This window comes from Osmerus mordax, chromosome 6 (assembly GCF_038355195.1).
Source record: "Osmerus mordax isolate fOsmMor3 chromosome 6, fOsmMor3.pri, whole genome shotgun sequence".
In the NCBI taxonomy this organism is placed as follows: Eukaryota; Metazoa; Chordata; class Actinopteri; order Osmeriformes; family Osmeridae; genus Osmerus; species Osmerus mordax.
The window spans coordinates 926,321-946,177 of record NC_090055.1 but is presented as its reverse complement, the minus strand read 5'-3'; the positions used below and the strand labels follow the sequence as shown (position 1 = coordinate 946,177).

General features: G+C 48.6%; 3 protein-coding genes across 5 annotated transcripts; all 3 read left to right on the top strand.

Moving 5' to 3' along the window:
• The first annotated feature begins 150 nt into the window (after window positions 1-150).
• On the top strand, window positions 151-342 carry lenep (lens epithelial protein). Its single transcript, XM_067238931.1, has one exon. The coding sequence runs from the start codon at window positions 151-153 to the stop codon at window positions 340-342; it is 192 nt and encodes a 63-aa protein (XP_067095032.1).
• Window positions 343-1,546: 1,204 nt separating this feature from the next.
• On the top strand, window positions 1,547-12,505 carry pbxip1b (pre-B-cell leukemia homeobox interacting protein 1b). Of its 3 annotated transcripts, none has more exons than XM_067237193.1 (11): window positions 1,547-1,627; window positions 4,442-4,521; window positions 4,975-5,062; window positions 5,146-5,210; window positions 5,309-5,873; window positions 6,974-7,213; window positions 7,838-7,861; window positions 8,747-8,799; window positions 8,921-9,034; window positions 9,172-9,262; window positions 9,731-12,505. In XM_067237193.1, exons 2-11 carry the CDS (start codon window positions 4,468-4,470, stop codon window positions 11,149-11,151), a joined length of 2,715 nt encoding a protein of 904 aa, XP_067093294.1. In that variant the 5' UTR covers window positions 1,547-1,627; window positions 4,442-4,467; the 3' UTR covers window positions 11,152-12,505. The 3 variants fall into 3 exon arrangements, with proteins under 3 accessions (XP_067093294.1, XP_067093292.1, XP_067093293.1); XM_067237191.1 differs by having other exon boundaries at window positions 9,172-9,406; XM_067237192.1 differs by lacking the exon at window positions 7,838-7,861 and having other exon boundaries at window positions 9,172-9,406.
• A 415-nt stretch (window positions 12,506-12,920) lies between these two features.
• On the top strand, window positions 12,921-19,201 carry LOC136943843 (toll-like receptor 12). The gene is made up of 14 exons (XM_067237325.1): window positions 12,921-12,928; window positions 13,037-13,267; window positions 13,436-13,583; window positions 14,369-14,694; window positions 14,830-15,162; window positions 15,490-15,706; window positions 15,817-15,984; window positions 16,094-16,402; window positions 16,564-16,824; window positions 17,118-17,306; window positions 17,502-17,921; window positions 18,010-18,218; window positions 18,300-18,417; window positions 18,842-19,201. Exons 1-14 carry the CDS (start codon window positions 12,921-12,923, stop codon window positions 18,857-18,859), a joined length of 2,955 nt encoding a protein of 984 aa, XP_067093426.1. The 3' UTR covers window positions 18,860-19,201.
• The last annotated feature ends 656 nt before the right edge of the window (window positions 19,202-19,857 follow it).

Sequence of the window (19,857 nt, the reverse complement as noted above, 5' to 3'; positions counted from 1 at the left end):
CCAGTCCAGCCCCGACCTTCACCTCTCCACCAGCCATCTCATCTGGAACTTCCTCTCCTAACAAGTATACCTGCTTCTCCTCTTCCTCCTGTACACCTGCCCCTACCTTCTCCTCATCCCTCCATCTCCCAGCTTTCCTCCAGCGGAACCATGCACCCCCAGCGCCCTCTCCCCCAGGCCATGCCCTCCTCGTTTGGGCAGAACCTTCGTGACATGGCCATGGGCCTCGGCCGAGGCAAGAACTTCCTGGGAGGGAACATCGCCTACGGCTTCATCCAATCCTTCAAGGAGTGCCTGTATTTCCTCCTCTGCTGCTGGTGCATCAAAGAGATCCTGGACTGAGAGAAGAGAGAGGGGTGTTCTCCTTCAACTTGTTACTCTGCTGGTCTGCTTGGCCTGTTTTTCTCCCAGTGGGCATGGTGTGTTTGTCCGGCGGTGTGGAGGCTGAGGTTAGTGCTCCACCTCTCGGACTGAAGACGGAGGACTGATGGACGTTGCGGAAAGACACTGCGGGCGCTCAGCCTTGATTTACCATCTCCTCACCTCTGCTGCCCATCTGTCATCTGGAGGTTAGAGAAGGAAGAGTGCACTGACAGCTGTACTGAGATGGCTGTTTACCCAGCTACGCTCAGCTCTGCTCTCTGTGTACTGAGATGGCTGTTTACCCAGCTACGCTCAGCTCTGCTCTCTGTGTACTGAGATGGCTGTTTACCCAGCTACGCTCAGCTCTGCTCTCTGTGTACTGAGATGGCTGTTTACCCAGCTACGCTCAGCTCTGCTCTCTGTGTACTGAGATGGCTGTTTACCCAACGTATACTTAGTGAACTGAACTAGGAACAGTCCTTCTGAGACCAGCAGCATCTCTCCAGGCTTCTCTGCTGTTCCAGACCTGTGCAAATGACAAACAGGCCTGGATGTTATGCACTGCACAGCTGACTGGGTAGAAGAGGTGTGGAGATGGAAAGATCTGAGATCAGCAAGGAAGAATATGCGTTGAAAGCTGGTTGTTATGGTACAACAATAAAAAAAAAAGTTTGACGTTTGAATATGTTCCATGTTGCATTGAGCTCTCATAACTAAATTGATTGCAATTTTTCGTTCAAGTGAGAATGTGTATAATGATAACCATGTGAATCTTATGTTCAGTAAAAGTAACTTCGACTCTGACCACCGATTTGTGTGTAAAAGTATTTCCGCTGGTGATATGATCTCTTCAACCCGTACTGCGTTACAGCATGGGTTGAATCAGCATTTTCTTATGGAATTGAGTGTTAACTATCGCTGAAGTCACTCTGTCATGAACCCCATTGCCTATGTAGGCATATAGGCCATATACATAGGCTATATACATACATACATACATACCTCTGTCACCTGCGTGTGTCACTCATTCAGCAGGTTTTAATTGAATAACACGGGACCGCATTTGTATTGGTGGAGATAGTCGTAGTGAGGCGGGACCTCTGTGAGTGACGCGAGGCTGGAAGTGAGAGCGTGGGTCGTGCTGTTAGTGTGAATTGAAAGCGACCGTCCTGAAGTTCTCAAGTGGAATGGAAAGATCCATTTAATTGGCGATAAGTGGTTGACAAACAATCGCGAATTCGTGAAGGAAAAGACGCAACTTCAGGTAAGTTTTACACATCATTACAACGTAGCAACAAAGCCATCAAATATAACGACACATTGAACGCTTTCTTCGTTGTTTTCTCACGCTTGGACATAAACTTTCTCCTTATTTCCGGTCAAAGCGACGTTAGTTTACAAAAAGTAGGCTAAACTATCAGGTTTTTCCTTCTTAATATACCGTTTTAAAATTAGACAGTATTGTGCTTCTGGTTTTCTCCAGTTTTAGGCTGTTCCATCCGTTTGTATTTTTTCCATTGTAGTGTGATGTTATGACAGTTCAGATCCTGATAACAGCCGCACGCCTCTTTGGTCAACATGGAACATGTATATACCGGATAGGGGTTATATTGAGACAGTATGCATATTAGGTGATGAGCCGTGATTATATAGTTTGAAGTTCAGTTCACACAGAAAGGCCTATACTGACATCATTGTAGTCGCCATCCTGACCAATTTAGGTCATTTTCTCTTCGAAGTAAAAGAGATTGTAGACTTCAAGCACAAATGACAACCGATGACCACGTTACGGTATAAAGCAGTTTATACAAGTTGAGAAGAACATTGCCCATCGTTACTTATTAGGAACAATAAAAGGGTTCTACCTTCGCGGTTGTCTGTGGAACATTTGTCAGCTCGTGGAGCTGAGGTCAACAGTGAGTTTCTCGGTATGGCTGCCAAAACTAATGGAAGTAGGGAGGATAAACTCGAGCCTACTTTTCAGTCCAGAAATGTTCTCAAGCAAGGAAGACTTACTTTTAGTGTGTTCAGTGACTGTGCGGTTCACTTCTTAGGTAGTCTATAAGCCATCTTAAAAGTTGTGTTTATAATACGTCTGCGTATTTTCTGTTCCATTAGGCCTTGGCACACCATCTCTCTCTTTCTCTCTCTTAGTCTTCTCATCTGTGCTATATATAGCTAGTATCTATTTTTAAGTCATTCCACTATATACTCCACAATGCTCCTTGGGCCCAGGGCTACATTACAGCAGCCCTCCGCTGGGAAGAACACGTTTAGAAGACCTAAATTGCTGTTCTGGAAGAGAATTGAGTTTATGGAGTGAAGTGTGTCATTATACAGCCACACTTCAGAAGTGGCATGAAAGTAATGGTTAGCTCAACTCTCATTGGACAGAAGCTAGTGCACACTGTCTTGTAGATTAACTTCAAACTACGTTAGAGATCCATTTATCCAGTTGAAGGTTATTGTTTTTCAGTATGCTTTGTGTGTGTGTTGCGTCAGGTGAGGGACCAGGCTCTGCTCTGTTAGTCTCTGCTCTGTTAGTCTCTGCTCTGTTAGTCTCTGCTCTGTTAGTCTCTGCTCTGTTAGTCTCTGCTCTGTTAGTCTCTGCCATGTTAGTCTCTGCTCTGTTAGTCTCTGCTAACAGGGAGTCAGTTGGCTGAGCGGTGAGGGAGTCGGGCTAGTAATCCGAAGGTTGCCAGTTCGATTCCCGGTCATGCCAACTGACATTGTGTCCTTGGGCAAGGCACTTCACCCTACTTGCCTCGGGGGAATGTCCCTGTACTTACTGTAAGTCGCTCTGGATAAGAGCGTCTGCTAAATGACTAAATGTAAATGTAAATGTAAATGCTCTGTTAGTCTCTGCTGTTAGTCTCTGCTCTGTTAGTCTCTTGTTGCTTCAGTGAGTTAGACATGAACCCTCTGGCACCACAGCTCCAGCCGTACACTGGGTAGAAGGGACAGTGGGTAGAAGGGACAGTGGGTAGAAGGGACACTGGGTGGAAGGGACACTGGGTGGAAGGGACACTGGGTAGAAGGGACACTGGGTAGAAGGGACACTGGGTAGAAGGGACACTGGGTAGAAGGGACACTGGGTAGAAGGGACACTGGGTAGAAGGGACACTGGTCATTAGTGTTTCATCCGGTTCGTAGAGTTGCAACGCAGCATAAGTAGACATTATCGTTGGTGTACAACACAATGTTTTTTCAAAGACTTAACGTGACTAGCGTCAGTTCATCTACGATACATTCAACAGGAATACCATAACTAACCCTAACCCTACCTACCAACCAGAACCCTTATTAGCAGAATATTCTCTCTAACTCTTCTGGATCTAGAATGGGTACAGCCTTAGTTACCCCTGTTTCTGCCAAAACATTTCCCAGCCAGTCAAGAACCAGAGTGGCCTCAGGCCACAAACACACCCCAACTACTAATGAAGGACTGAATGCTCACGGGGGACGTTTACTTCCTGTACACACACACACACACACACAGCAGGCATCTTCTGTATCTCCCTCACACACACACACACACACACATACACACACATACAGTCACACACACACACACACATACAGTCACACACACACACACACATACAGTCACACTCGTGTTTTACCTTAGTGAGCAGCGAAAGCCTGTCCTAGACAAGCCTATTCAAATGCAGTGCCTGTGCAAACAGGGCACGTACATTTCTTGGAACGGCTGAATGAGGACTAGGACTGTAGCACATGGAGATAAACGACACTGTACAATAGGCCTGTGCTGAATCACCCCTGCACTGTAACCTCTATACTCATCCTGGAAGCAGTGAGTTATTAGTGTCCATTTGTTACTTCCTGTGAAATTAGTCTTAAGATCCCCTAGTCCACCATGCTTACCAACACTTCTCTCAGCCAATCAGATTGCAGGTTTTCTGGAGGCGCCCCCAGGAGCAGGGTCTGGATGTGGGGTGTTTAGACCCAGGTTAATGCTGCTGTGTTGCAGGTGCTGGACAGAGCCACTAGGGGGCGATCCAGGAGCAGGGTCTGGATGTGGGGTGTTTAGACCCAGGTTAATGCTGCTGTGTTGCAGGTGCTGGACAGAGCCACTAGGGGGCGATGTCTGACAGCAGCAGTGCCAATAGCAACAGCTGGACCCTCCTTGCAACAGAGGTAATGTCTGGGGGATGAGCAAGAACAAAGCAAAACTCAAACTTAGATGGTGACATCATGAGGCTAGTTCAATTCTAAAGTGATGCTACCTTTTTTTTTTTTATACCTTTTTCTACCAAGTCCAATCAAAATAAGAAGCAGGTATAACATTTGCATTTATGCATTTAGCAGACGCTTTTATCCAAAGCGACTTCCAAGAGAGAGCTTTACAAAAGAGCATAGGTCACTGATCATGACAACGAGATAGCCCCAAACATTGCGAGCAGCCAAAACATGAAGCATTCATTGTGAAAAACCAAATAAGTGCCAAAGGGAAGAACCATAAGAGCATGCAGTTAAACAAGTTACAATTAAACAACATGAAACTCAAAAAGTGCAAGAGTGTACCTGTATAAGCCTATTTTTGTATACATTTCTGCCTGATTATTGGTTACATCCGTGTGTGTGTGTTAGGAGAATGTTGCTGAAACCCTGAGGCCTGTAGCAGAGGGAATAGAGAACCATACAGACGTACTTGGTCCTGCTACATTGGAGCTTACAGGTATGTACCTCCACAACTCTCACAGTGAGCTCAGCTGTCAGGAAGCGTATATCTTCAACGTGTGTGTGTGTGTGTGTGCGTAGGAGAGATGGGAGATGGGAAGGGTGCTGTGCCTGCGGAGAGGGAGAGGTCTGAGGAGAGCTGGCAGGTACTGCACCACTACTTCCTGTAATCACACCCAGCCTAGAATAGCTTTTCTAGAAAAAAAACTATTCTGAATAATACCTGTTTCCTGTCTTTGTCCAGGCATCACAGGAAGTGACAGGATCACAGGAAGTAGATCTTGAGAGAGTGGAGGATACTATCTCTCATGTGCAGCACAACACCTCTGATGCTACCGACATCCCCAACCTGACTCCTAACCCTGCCCACGACCCCAACCTGACCCCTAACCCTGTCGGTGATGTGCCCTCCTCTTCCTCTGTAGAAGTAACAAACCCTGACCCTGCCCACGACTCCCACATGACCCCTGACCCAACCTCTGTCACCAACGACCACCTTCCCTCCTCATTAGAAATCCCTGTCCCCTCCAACCCTGATCTCGACACTGCCAGCCAATTAGCAGGCTCCTCTGAGAGCCAAGCCCCTCCCAGCCCTGACCCTGATTCGTTCTCTGAATCCTACACCCATATCAGCCCGTCTGCGGAAGAGGGCTCTGGATTCCTGCTCACTGAGACCCTGGGAGCAGAGGAAGAGGCGGAGCTTATACAGGAAGGAGAAGCTGTCCATCAGCTTAACGGGGAGGAGCTTGGGCAGGAAGAGGAAGAGTCTGAGCTGTCTCAGAGGGTGACTGAGGACGGGAAACAGGCAGGTGAGAAGATCACACCAAATCATCCCAGTTACAGCTGAGTGATGTGTGTGTGTATGGCACACTGAAGGGACATCACCTTTAATCGTACAGTATGGATAACTGTGTGTGTGTGTGTGTGTGTGTGTGTGTGTGTGTGTGTGTGTGTGTGTGTGTGTGTGTGTGTGTGTGTGTGTGTGTGTGTGTGTGTGTGTGTGTGTGTGTGTGTGTGTGTGTGTGTGTGTGTGTGTGTGTGTGTGTGTGTGTGTGTGTGTGTGTGTGTGTGTGTGTGTGTGTGTGTGTGTGTGTGTGTGTGTGTGTGTGTGTGTGGTCAAAGACTAAATGGTGTGTATGTTTGTGTTTGAAGTGAAGTTGGTGGACCAGCTGGTCAGGGACTTGTTCCATATCTGGGCCAGGAAGTTGGCAGGACAGGCTGTGTCCGGTACGAGCATGTCAGCACGATGTGACAAGCGTAAAGCTGCATGTGTCCTGCTGATGAGGGGGTCCTTCCTGCTGACAGGACGACCTTTGACCTCTAGCCTGTTGGTGCTTGTGTTCTCTTACCTGTGTTGCGATCGCGGCCAGCCTTACTAAACACAGGAAAGGGGGGCTCCCAAATACTCCGATAGCGCCGTTTTCGGGGGGGGGGGGGGGTTCTGACGAACTCCAATGTTAGTGGTTAGCGCTCGTTTAGACGTCTCCTTTCTCGATTGGTTGAGTGGCTCTTGTGGAGGCCAGGTCAGGTGCTACAGGTGCTGGCCAGGTCAGCTGGACTGCTGAAGCTACTGCAGCTAATACACCCTCTCCACACACACAGCCGCAAGTGTGTGTGTGTGTGTCTCGATGTTCATGACAAAGGGATACTTCACCTCTAACTGGGTTTATGAATACATGAAAACCAGACACAGGACGGAATGTTTAGTTTTAAACAACCCAGTCCCTGCCCTCTCCGTATGGGTGAACTACGACCCAGTCCCTGCCCTGTCAGTATGGGTGAACTACGACCCAGTCCCTGCCCTGCCCTCTCAGTATGGGTGAACTATCCCTTTAAAGAGCATGAGAGAGAAGGAGGGGTGGCGGTTATACCTTAACTCTGATTCTCACTCTTCCTCTTGATCCCCCAGTACCATCTGGAGTCGGGGAGGAGTGGGCAGGTGACGGGAGGGAGGAGTCGTCTGAGGTGAGGAGGAGGAGGAGGGGCTCTCTGCTGGCAGCCCTGGAGCGGATCGGACGGAGGGATGAGGAAGAGGAGGAGGAAGACCTCCGTCTCCCTCAGAGGGAGGAGGAGGAGACAGGCTTCTCTCTGAACAAGTGCATCCTGGGAGCCATCATCTTGCTAGGTCTCGGAACTATCTTCTTCTCAGGTAGACCACGCCTCAGTTACAGTCGTCATGTCAACCCCATGTCTTCCTGTATCTATGGGGTGTGGATTTCAGACCTAGAATTGGCTATTAGCACACGACAGTGATATGTATTTCCGGATAAAATATAGTCTGACGTTGTTTGTCGATTTAAAAAGAGCGAGAAGCCGGAACAATCTAAGTGTAGGGCTAAGAGGGCAATAGCTAAGGGTTAACATAACCTGTTCTGGTTAATAAAAGTCACGTTTCTAAGTTCACCAGAAGTTCTACACCTAGCCTATATTTTATCTGGAAATACACACTGTGGTGTGCATATAGCCTATATTAGGTCTGGAATCCGATTGATCAAAATAAGTAATCTATTTGCAATAGTCTGTCAAGGTGGATCACTGTTGTGTGCATAGCCAATTTTTTGGGGGGGAAAATCACACAAACCTTATAAAAAAATTAAAAAACGACATTTTGTGTAAGAGAACTAAAGTAACTGCTAGCTAGCAGAAGTTGTTGACCTGGTTTATGGAATAGATGCACGCATTACTCCAGCATGGGGAGTTAGGGTTAGATAACACTGTTTTTTGGTGTCCCAGATAAAGGCGTGTCTGAGACTGAGGTGTATTATGCCTACAGGTGTCTTCATGGACCTGGATGAGGGTAGGTAGTGTGTGTGTGTGTGTGTTTTACTAGCTATTTGCATGCATGTGTGTGTGTGTGTGCGCTCATATGAGGATGTTTTGCGTTTGATCCTGCCTGATACTGATGCCGATCACTTCTGGATGTGACTTTGCACTTTGACAGCAAACCTCAAACACATAACTCTTCTACTGTACTTGGTTGTGATTCTGTCACCCGTTCTAGCTCTGTTGGTGTGTGGAGGTGTGTCCTTGTGCAGGTGTTGGGTGTGTGGAGGTGTGTGTGGAGGTGTGTGTGGGGGTGTGTGTTGGGTGTGTGTTGGGTGTGTGGAGGTGTGTCCTTGTGTGTGTGTTGGGTGTGTGTTGGGTGTGTGTTGGGTGTGTGGTGTGTGTTGGGTGTGTGTTGGGTGTGTGTTGGGTGTGTGGAGGTGTGTCCTTGTGCAGGTGTTGGGTGTGTGGAGGTGTGTGTGGAGGTGTGTGTTGGGTGTGTGGAGGTGTGTCCTTGTGCAGGTGTTGGGTGTGTGTTGGTGTGTGGAGGTGTTGGGTGTGTGTTGGTGTGTGCAGGTGTTGGGTGTGTGTTGGTGTGTGCAGGTGTTGGGTGTGTGTTGGTGTGTGCAGGTGTTGGGTGTGTGTTGGTGTGTGCAGGTGTTGGGTGTGTGTTGGTGTGTGCAGGTGTTGGGTGTGTGTTGGTGTGTGCAGGTGTTGGGTGTGTGTTGAAGTCCTTACAGGGTCAGAATGTGACACCCTGTGTGTCTGAGGATTTTCTGTGAAGTCCTACCAAGCCTGCCACGTGTCCTGTGTTGTCTAGCTTGGTCCCCATTGTGTGTAATGGTGCTTGTCTGTGTTGATCCATAACCAGGGCTAGACTGTGATGTACTGTGACATGAATTTCTGATTTTCCACCCAGAGGGAGAGTATGATGTCAGAGAGATGAGAGACGCAGAGGTCACCGGAAAACATGTAAGATGCTCCCCTCCTCCCCCTTTAACCCTGTTTCTGTCTGGTCCCCTTACCTCCCTCCCCCTCCCTTTGCGCCCTCAACACGTGTGTGTGTGTGTGTGTGTGTGTGTCGTCATCACAGGAATGGTTGAACCCTGAGGTCCCTCCTCCGCCTGTAGATGTTGACAACCCAGAGCTCCTGAATAAACCATCTGAAGAGAACCTGCACGTGTCCGTGCTGCAAGCCCAACTTCAGGTAGCCCGAGGGAGAGAGGGAGAGAGGGGCAGAGCTGATGGGGCTTAGGCGTGCGTGTGTGTGTGCTTGTGTGTCTGCTGCATGTCGCTGGGGATGTGCAGTATTCTCACGGGGTCCTCTCTGTTCTTTTTAATCAGGCACAGAAAGAGGAGCTAAAAGTAGCCCAGGGACAAGCAGCCGAGGGAGAGAAGGAGCGCGTCAGGAGGGAGGAGGTGGAGAAGGAGAATGGTAGGCTGAAGAAAGACACGTTGTCTCTCCCTGTGCTTCTGAAAGAGAACGAGAAGATGAAGAGAGACCTGGCCTCTGTTCCCGCCCTACAGAGAGAAGTAGAAAGACTCAGAGCCACAGTGACTGAACTAAAACACATCCCAGGTACTGAGGGAGAGAGGGAGGAGGAGGTAGGGAGGGGAGGAGGAGGAGGAGTGATGAGGACTGATGGTGCGGTGGCCTAGACCAGGAATACTGCATGAGAAACCAGGGATTTTTAAAGGGGAGATTATATAGTTACTGAAGACAATCATAAAGGGCTTTATTCACCATGTAAGTTCACACAAACAAGGAATTTTCTGTGGTGGGAAAGTGCATGAAGGGTTAGCTTGACAAGGAACATTTCTCTCTCACTTTCCTACTTTTCTCTTAGTCATTCTGTCAATGGCTTCTTTCTGGAGTAAGTGATGTTCTCTCCTCCTTCCACAGCCAGTGACACCACCTCACCGCCAGGCTCTCCTGCTGCAGCGCCCCCCCCTGGCCCGGAGGAGGACGGCAGCCTGAACACAGACAGGCCTGCAGAGGAGGAGGTCAGGACCTTGAGGGAGGGAGAGGGGAAGGAGAAGAAGAAGAAGAAAGACTGGATGGCAGGAAATGAGTGGAAGAAGGAAGAGCCTGGGCAGGGAAAACGAGGAAAGGAAGGATGGAAGGAGCAGGGGGAGAAAAAACTGAGGGAAGGTGGGAAAAAAGACTGGAAACCTGAAAAGGAGTGGAAAAAAGGAAAGCGTGATAAGGAGAGTGACGGTCAGGGTGGGAAGAAAATGGAGAAGAAAGAGTGGAAAGGGAAAGAAGAGAAAACAGGGGAGTGGAAGAAAGAGAGAGAAAGCAGAGGGGATGAGGGGAAGCCATGGAAGAACAGGGAGGAGAGGAAGGAAGGGAGAGGAAAGAGTGAGAGAAAAGACTGGAAGAAGGGCGAGAACATGGGTGAGGGGAAGGAGTGGAAGGGCAAAAGTGAGAAAAAAGAAAAGAAAGAAGGGAAACGGTATGTTGACGGGAATGAGGGGAAGGGAGGAGAAGAGTGGAGACACCAGAAGGACTGGGGGAAAAGACACAAGGACAAAGGAGAGAAAAAACAGTGGAAGGGCGACAAAGATTGGAAAAAGAAAGACGGCGGTAGAGAATGGAAGGGTGAGGAGACGAGACCTTGGCAAGGGAAAGAGAAGGAGGGGCCCAGAGAGGGAGACAGGAAGAAGGAGAGACGGGGGGAGACCTGGAGACAGGAGGGAGGAAGTCACCACAGAGGCAAAGACGAGCACAAACACGACAAGCATGAGAAGAGCCACCATGGCTTCACAGAGAGAGAGGGAGGGAAGAAGGAGCTGTGGCACGGCCCTGGGGAGAAAAGCCCGCCTCCCACCCACCGCAAACCCCCCCTGGAGCAACCCAACTACTGGCTCCTGCAGCGAGAACGCCTTCAGCACAACCCCAGCCCTCAAGCCAAGTGCACCTCAGTGGAGACCTGCGCCCAGGCTGAGGGGCTGCTCCCGGTTCCCTTGCCAGAGTTTGAGGCCCTTCTCCTGGGTTACCTGGCCAAGGCAGAGAGGGTGGGGGTGGAGGCCTCCAGGAGAGAAGAGCTGAGGAAGCTGGCCACGGAATTCTTCAAGGACGGAGTGTTCGCCCACGACCAGATGAGCTTCCGGGATTTTGTGGAGGATCTGGGAGAAATCTTGGAAGATATGGTGGATGGAGAGGAGGATGAGGATGAGGATGAAGAAGAGGGGGGGATAGAGGGAGAGATGGATGGGTTTGATGATGAGGCTATGAAGAAGTTTGCAGTGCCAGGTGGAGGAGAGAAAGTGGAGAAAAAGAGAGGCGAGAGGATGAAGGAGGCTGGAAGAGGTCACGGGTGATGGACGGAGAGAAACAGGAAGTGTGGAGGAGACGCGTCGCTCAGAGGGAACATGCAGATTACACACACACACACACACACCATTCTTTCTCTACACTGTTTTGCTTATTTCTTCCCTCTCCTCTCATCATGCTTCATATTAGCTCAGGTACCACAGCAGGCAGATTTACATTTGAAGGCTTGAATGTCTTAAAGGAGAATACACGTCTTATTCTGGCTTCCAGAAGGGCTTAGGGAAGTCAGGAGGAGAGAAGTGGAGAGGGCTCACGTGTGTCTGTTCTGAGGGAGCTCCACAGACCTGCCCAGTCAGGAGGGCTTAGGGAAGTGTTCAGGACCAGAGAAGAGGTGAGAGCTGAAACGTATTCATCCTGTTAGGGACCTGACACCAGTCCTTACACACATGCCCACTCCCATAACCACTGCCCTTTGTATACTAGATGTAGGCAAATAGGGAACATTCTTCACGTGTTGCCAGTATAGCAGATGCTGTAGTAATGTTACATGTACACACACACATTGAAGTCATGAACCCATGAATAGAAGAACAGTTTTCCTCAACCTTAGTTATACCTTGTATGGTCAAGTTCTGGTTCTTCATAGAAGAACTTCTGACAGGGCCTGAGACCAGATGGGCTTGGGAGACACTTCTCTCCATCTGGTACGTACAATTAAAAAGTGTGTTTTTCCTCAGTTTGATACCATGCACTGCATTACTTAACCAAGCAAGGCTTACCATTCTCTAGCTTGACTCATGTTAACCTGTTTATCCTTAAAGTTGTTTAGACGAGAGGTGGTTTGTCATTAATGGTCTGTTGTACTTAAGGAGCCCAGTACTAGAGGAGTCTCTATTACTGAAAAGATTGAGCTAATAAAATGTTTATAATGAGGGTAGGTCTTTATATCCATGCACTGTAAAGGTTTCCAGTGTACGTAGTGCACTGAAACTCCACACACAAGAAATGTAGCTAACTTATTACTGGTACTTTAAAGATATAGAAATGTCTGTGAAGGTACAATATTTTTTTGTATTGTTTGGTTTGTCAGAAATATAATTTGTCATTTGTGTATTTTTTTTTTGTTTGTCTGAATTTGATGTAACACTAAAATGTCAAACATTAATTTAGAAGATCATCATGGCACATATGCAATACATTTGCATGTTTGTCGGTAAAGTACCCTAAAGCCTGGTTGATATGAAAAGTCCTTAAAAGGCCACATAGAAAACTACTTCAAAGGGCATTGAAGCTGATTTAAGTATGGGCGTAGTGGCAGGAATGTAGGTGACACTGTATGTTGGGTGAGTTTCATTTCAGTATGTTTATGATGCAAATAATTCAATAAATACAGCTTGTCCCTATGATGAGGAATTTGTGTTGCATTTAGTTTTTTCTTAGTAGATTCTTTGTCTCAGAATGAATTTGCTTTATATTATGTCTTGAATCTTGTTTTAACTAAACACACAATTTCATGCTGTACATATGAAAGTTGACTTGTACAACACCAACGACCCTGTTGACTGTTACTCAGGCCGGCTGCATCAGTTATTTTAATCGTACCCCTGAACACTTGGGTGAGCAGATGATAAACACATGTTCTCAGTTCCCCTTATCCCAATGACCACCGAGCACCTCCGGCTAGATCATTACTGATGTCATCTAGACCTCAACTATTTGTGTGAGTGTGTTAGAGAGAGGTGGGTACTATTTACAGCTTGTATGGGGATGTTCATGCACACAGACCAGCCACAGATCCAGCCAGAGTCACAGAGACATGAAGAGGTGAGTCCACACACAATCATCCAAACAGATGTTGAGAATTTGTATTATAGTGTCAAAGCGATGACGAATAGTAACGACTCTTTTAATGTCCTTGTGTGTGTGATGTAGGTCCCTAACTATGGCTGGTGTTTGTTGGGTGCCCCGGCCGTGTGTGTGTGTGTGTGTGTGTGTGTTGCTGTCCATGTGTGTGGGCCGGGGTGCGGAGGCGCTGATCAGTAAGCACTGCAACACGTACGAGGAGGATGTGTACTTACAGCCTGACAAAGTCAAGACCTTATCTTGTCACCAGGAGCCAGGACTGGGCCCCTATACTGAGTGTAGCGGTGTCACAGACTTCAGGTGGGTACAAGTTCCCCTACGTTTGTTCGAGGGGAAAAAGGGTATGTAGTAGGATGGCCTGTGTATGTCTCAGACCCATTAAGACTTCAGTAACCTGAATCATTTTCTTTGTCACTTTGTAAGACAATATATATAATTCGTTTTTATATTTGCTGTATGTGTCTTCAGGTCAGATTTGAAAGAGGTGTTCCCAGACGCACGCTCGCTGTGTGTGGACAGTATGTCCAAATCCCTTCCTGCCAACACCTTCTCTCATCTCCCTTCCCTGGTGATGCTCAAGGTGGACAGTGATCACCTGGTACAGGTAACTCCTGGAGCCTCTCCTGTGTGCTCCACCAGAACTACTGCACATCACACTGACAAGCACTCCACATGGCTCACATGCATGTTCTACTGGCTACATTCCATCCTTTAGATGATGTTGTGTAGGCATGTCCAGATTCAGAGCATCATGGTGCATGTCCAGATTCAGAGCATTACGGTGCATGTCCAGATTCAGAGCATCATGGTGCATGTCCAGATTCAGAGCATCATGGTGCATGTCCAGATTCAGAGCATTACGGTGCATGTCCAGATTCAGAGCATCATGGTGCATGTCCAGATTCAGAGCATCATGGTGCATGTCCAGATTCAGAGCATCACGGTGCATGTCCAGATTCAGAGCATCACGGTGCATGTCCAGATTCAGAGCATTACGGTGCATGTCCAGATTCAGAGCATCACGGTGCATGTCCAGATTCAGAGCATTACGGTGCATGTCCAGATTCAGAGCATCACGGTGCATGTCCAGATTCAGAGCATTACGGTGCATGTCCAGATTCAGAGCATCATGGTGCATGTCCAGATTCAGAGCATCACGGTGCATGTCCAGATTCAGAGCATTACGGTGCATGTCCAGATTCAGAGCATTACAGTGCATGTCCAGATTCAGAGCATCACGGTGCATGTCCAGATTCAGAGCATCACAGTGCATGTCCAGATTCAGAGCATCACGGTGCATGTCCAGATTCAGAGCATCACGGTGCATGTCCAGATTCAGTGCATCACGGTGCATGTCCAGATTCAGAGCATCACGGTGCATGTCCTCAGGTGTCTGCGGAGGCCTTCTCTGGCCTGTCCAAACTCCGCATCCTGCACTTTTACGCCTCCTCCACATGGGATTGTCTGAATGCCAACCTGGAGAAGGGGCTCTTCCAGGGCCTGGCCAGTCTGGAGGAGCTTGTCCTGAAGAAGGTGTGTTTGTCCTCGGCCCCCCCGGACCTGCTGGGCCCCCTACTGGGGCTCCAGAGCCTGCAGGTTTCCAACGCGGGAGTGACTCAGCTGGGAGACGTCTTCTGTCTGATTCCCCCTGGGATGATGAACCTGGAAAAGATATCTCTGCAATACAACAATGTGAAAGACATTCAGTACAAAGGTTGTGAAACCAGGTAAGGTTAAGATGTGATGCAGTGGTCACTGCAGTGGTCACTGCGTCACTGCTCACTGCAGTGGTCACTGCGTCACTGCAGTGGTCCACTGCGTGACTATGTAAAATGTAAGCAGCCCTCTCCCACTTTCTCTAGCTCTAAATCAGATCCTTGGCCCATGGAGATCCTGAGCAGGATTCGCACTCTAGATCTGACGGACAACCCTGTTGACTACGTGGGAACGAATCCGCTGGAGATGTTCCAGAATCTGTCCTGTTTTTCTGTGAGCTTAAAGACCCAAGGCCTGCAGCCTCTCAGCAGGTCTGGTCTTGGGAGGATGCAGAAGATGATGCTATTTAGCTACGATGATGCCACCAGCTTCTCCTTCAGCCTAGCTGAGCTGTGTTCACAGGTGTCTCATCACAGAGTGGAGTCTGTAGAAGTAGGCAGGGTCACATTCACAGGCGTCACTGCCAACGCCATGAGCAGGTTGGTGTTCCACACACATGTACATGTTCAGAAACATCCCCTGTAGATCTTCATCCTTAAACCAAAATGACAAGATGTACATCAATTTGTGCTTCTGCTAGTAAAGAGCAGATGTTTCATACAGGTTAATGTTCTTAGCATCCAGGATAATGTTCTTAGCATTCAGGCTAATGTTCTTAGCATCCAGGCTAATGTTCTTAGCATCCAGGCTAATGTTCTTAGCATCCAGGCTAATGTTCTTAGCATTCAGGCTAATGTTCTTAGCATCCAGGCTAATGTTCTTAGCATCCTGACTCATATTGTCCCCTGCTCATCTTGGGTGTGGAGGTGCTGGTCTGGGCTGAGAGAGTTGTCCGTGAGCTCCTCCACTGTTCAAGACCTGGATCTGGACTTCTGGACCTCAGCAGCAGACCTCCAAGCCCTGACTATGAGCCTGATCAAGCTGAGCAACGCCTCGTTCTGCGCTGCCGGTGGGGGTGCTGTGTGGAACCTCACCTCTCTCATCCTATCACACAACCACCTGACTGCGATCAGTCCGGAACAGGTGACCCTCCACGCGTCCAACCATGTCACCGCTCAGCTGAACATTAGTACGTGTTTTACTGAATGTTTTATCATTTATTGTTTATCAACGCTTTCTGAATGTATATCCAGTTCTCCTGCATGCCTTTCTTGGAGAAACTGGACCTGACCCATAACCGCATCACCTCTCTGCCCCCGCGGGCCTTCAACGGCATCCCCAGCCTCAGGTTCCTCAGCCTGGCTGACAACAAGCTTACCCAGCTGGGACCACATGACTTTGAAGAACTCCCTGCTCTGGAGGTGAAGGATTAGAAGGCCTGTGTCTGTGTGTGGATGTGTGCTTGTCTGTTCACTTGTTCTATTGCATCCCCAAAGCTAATGTGTTACTGTGGATTCTTGTGGCGACTAGGTACTTTATCTGGAGGACAACAAGTTCGAGGCCATAGAGGAAGGAGTGTTCAAGAAGCAGTCTCACCTCCAGGAACTGACCCTGGGGAGGATCGACATCATCTACGAGGTGTACCTCAGCATGCTCTTCTACTCCTATCCACCCAGGCTCCGCAGGCTCGTCATCGACGCAGGGCCAGGGACCAACCTGCACGTCAACAACATCACTGCCCCGGAAGTACCCATGGTCCTGGAGCTGCGAGGCAAGATCCTGAGTGTCCATTCTAGCACCTGTACCAACAACTTGTTCCCCTTAGTCCGAGACCTATCGGTGGGTCCACACCTCTTCCTGAAGGTTTAGATCCAGCCTTTACAGAAAAGTCACGTGTGCCTACTGCCTTCACTTTGGACTTTTGAACTATTGTATAGTTTGTGTTTTTTGCCCACTGATTGTGCCCTTCTAGTCATCAATTAATTTTCCTTCCCATGAAGGTGGGCGATGGAGCAACCTTCCTCTGCAAAAATGAATTCCTGGCACCCTACTTCCCTAACCTGGAGTCTTTTGTTTACTCTGCAAACCCTGAGAAGTTTTTCATCAACTACTCTACCATCAATCAGCTGTGGAAGCTTAAGAGGCTCAAACTGACCAACCTGAACTTCAACAACCACACAGACTCCAGCAGGATCTTCAGGAACTTGACCCAGCTCAGGAGTCTTGTACTGATCAACTGCAGATTCAACTTCCTCACCAAGGCATGTCAAAAAAAATAAAAAAAATAAAAAAAATCTGTCCTTTCTGTCTGTTGGCCTATCCACTCTACCTATCAATCCTTCCATTCATCCACCTTCCATTCATCCACCTTCCACTCATCCACCTTCCACTCATCCACCTTCCACTCATCCACCTTCCACCTTCCATTCATCCACCTTCCATTCATCCACCTTCCATTCATCCACCTTCCACTCATCCACCTTCCACTCCTCCACCTTCCACTCCTCCACCCATTTTTCCATCTAAGCTTCCTGTCTTCCTTGTCCTCCTCCAGAGCATGTTTATGGACCTGTTGTCTCTGCGTCTGCTGAGGCTGTACAGTGAGAGTCCTCTGATTCTGCTGGAGGACGCCTTCCGGCCGCTGGTCTCTCTCTCCACGCTTGTCTTCGATTACGTTGACTTCCGCTGTGAATGCTCCAATAACTGGTTGCTGGAGTGGGCTGAAAACTCACCCCATGTACAGGTACTTTCAACACATCTGGTTTTCACAAAACATTTAGAAAAAAGGTTTTCACAAACATTTTTCAAGACACGACACAAAAAGGTTTCTGTTTTTTGCCATCTCTGACTGACTGTCAGGTGGTAATTGTGTAAGGTGAGGTGTGTAAGGTGTGTAAGGTAGTCCTGGTTCTATTTGACTGATTGATTCCTTTAACAGGTTGTGTCCCTGCAGCACCAGCTCTGTATCTGGCACTACCAGCGACTCAACTTCCTGTCCACTATGGAGCGCCTCTGCCAGACCAACGTTGACTTCCTGTTTTACAGCTCCACGGCGATGGCCACGGTCATCTTCCTGCTTTTGGCGTTTGGATACCGCTTCCTCCGCTGGCCATGCATGCTTCTGTTCTTCCGCCTGCGAGGATGGGTGGAGCGCCGTCTGGGACGGAGGTGGTGGAAGAAAAGGAGGGGGAACCGAGGGGGAATAGAGGAGAGGGTGGAGGAGGAGGAGGTTCGCTACGATGCCTTTGTGTCCTTCAGCAGTTTGGACGAGGCCTGGGTGATGGGACAGATGGCCCCCAGGCTGGAGCGAGATGGAGAACCCCAGATCCGACTGTGTCTGCACAACCGAGACTTTGAGGTGAGCTCCAGTGTGTCTTCTTAGGGGGATGAGTCCTCTTCTAAGATTTCTCAAAGACATAACCACTCTCTTCCACGGCTGCACGCAGGTGGGAAAGGGCATCGTGGACAACATAGCTGAGAGCATCTACAGCAGCAGGCGGACGGTGTGTGTGCTGAGCAGGCGCTACCTGCGCAGCGATTGGTGCAGCCTGGAGATGAAGATGGCCACGCATCGCCTGCTCTCCGAGCACAGCCACAAGCTCATCCTCATCTTCCTGGAGCACATCTCCCCCTTCGAGCTCTCTGCTTTCCACAGGCGAGCCACACACCCCAAACTCACACAAACATTTAAAACACTGCCACGTTCACAGGTTTTGTTCCATGTTTTTGGGTGCAGACTGGCCAAGCTGGTGAGGACCAAAACGTATCTGGACTGGCCTGAAGATGAGATGGAGAGGGTGACCTTCTGGGAGCGCTTACGCCGAAACATCTCGGAGAGAGATTCAGATGAACTGGTGAGCCACAGGCAGATGACTCACCTTTTCTTAGTAAAATATTCTTGAAACAAAAAGAGGAAGAGACCATTTAAGGTTTCCTCTTTTCAGTCCACTGCGGTGTCATTATCTAAATTTAATGTGAGAAAAATGATTACTAGAACTTTAAGACAAGGGCTGGAAATATCTTCCCTCCAATACTTTATTTGTCCGACATCTACTGTATCTTTCCACACTCTCACCACTTCCATGTAATGAGTAACTGTGGGACATGCTTAAATCCAAAGCACACAGCACTGCACCTAACGCCGCGTACTACAGGTCATGTCGTAACACAAAACGGGACGTTTTTAGGATTTACCTGGTTCATTGCGATTTGATTTGTGTTTCACTATGTTTTAGGCTTTCATCTGGTTGTCTTGAACAGCGCGTGTTTGTTTTTCAGCACCAGCCGCACTCCTGAACTCATATCCTGACTGACGTCATCTGCAGTTAACTGAAGATGGTTTCTCAGAGATCCGACATGTTGTTCTAGGCCTGAGAAATCACCTTCTGCATGTGGGCAGGGCAGAGTACGTGCAGCTATACAAGGTTCTGACTCTCAGTCACACGCTTGCAGAAACACGTCCATGTTTCCCGTGGCAAAGCTTCTGTCATACAACAGTTGTGCAAATCTACTATTGGCTACTACTTGAAAGAAATTGTGTTGGTTAGAAAATTGTTAGTTTTGGTAGATTTCTGTGTGATTTACGAATGGTTCTAAATGCAATATATATATTTCCTAATTCTCACAGTTTGGTGTGAATAATGGCTTACAGTTATGAGTGTGAACGCCAGAGGCAGGAACGCTGCCCACTGTGCCTTTAGGGATTCAGCAAAGTCGTGTGCGTGTGTGTGTGTGCGTGTGCGTGTGTGTGTGTGTGCGCGTGTGTGTGTGTGTGTGCGTGTGTGTGTGTGTGTGCGCGTGTGTGTGTGTGCGTGTGTGCGTGTGTGTGTGCGCGTGTGTGCGTGTGCGTGTGTGCGTGTGTGCGTGTGTGTGTGCGCGTGTGTGCGTGTGTGTGTGCGTGCGTGTGTGTGTGTGTGTGTGCGTGTGTGTGTGCGCGTGTGTGCGTGTGTGTGTGCGTGCGCGTGTGTGCGTGTGTGTGTGCGTGCGTGTGTGCGCGTGTGTGCGTGTGTGTGTGCGTGCGTGTGTGCGCGTGTGTGCGTGTGTGTGTGTGCGTGTGTGTGTGCGCGTGTGTGCGTGTGTGTGTGCGTGCGTGTGTGCGCGTGTGTGCGCGCGTGTGTGTGTGTGTGAGAAATATTAGGATGGGGATAAGCCACTCAGTCTTATAGCTCACATTATCATGCTGCTGCTGATGTGTTACTTGAGCTTCTGTACATTTTTGTAGTCTGCTTGATTTTGAAGGGCAAAATATATGACTGATGACATTTAGTTTTTTTTCCTATGCAAATCTTAACAAG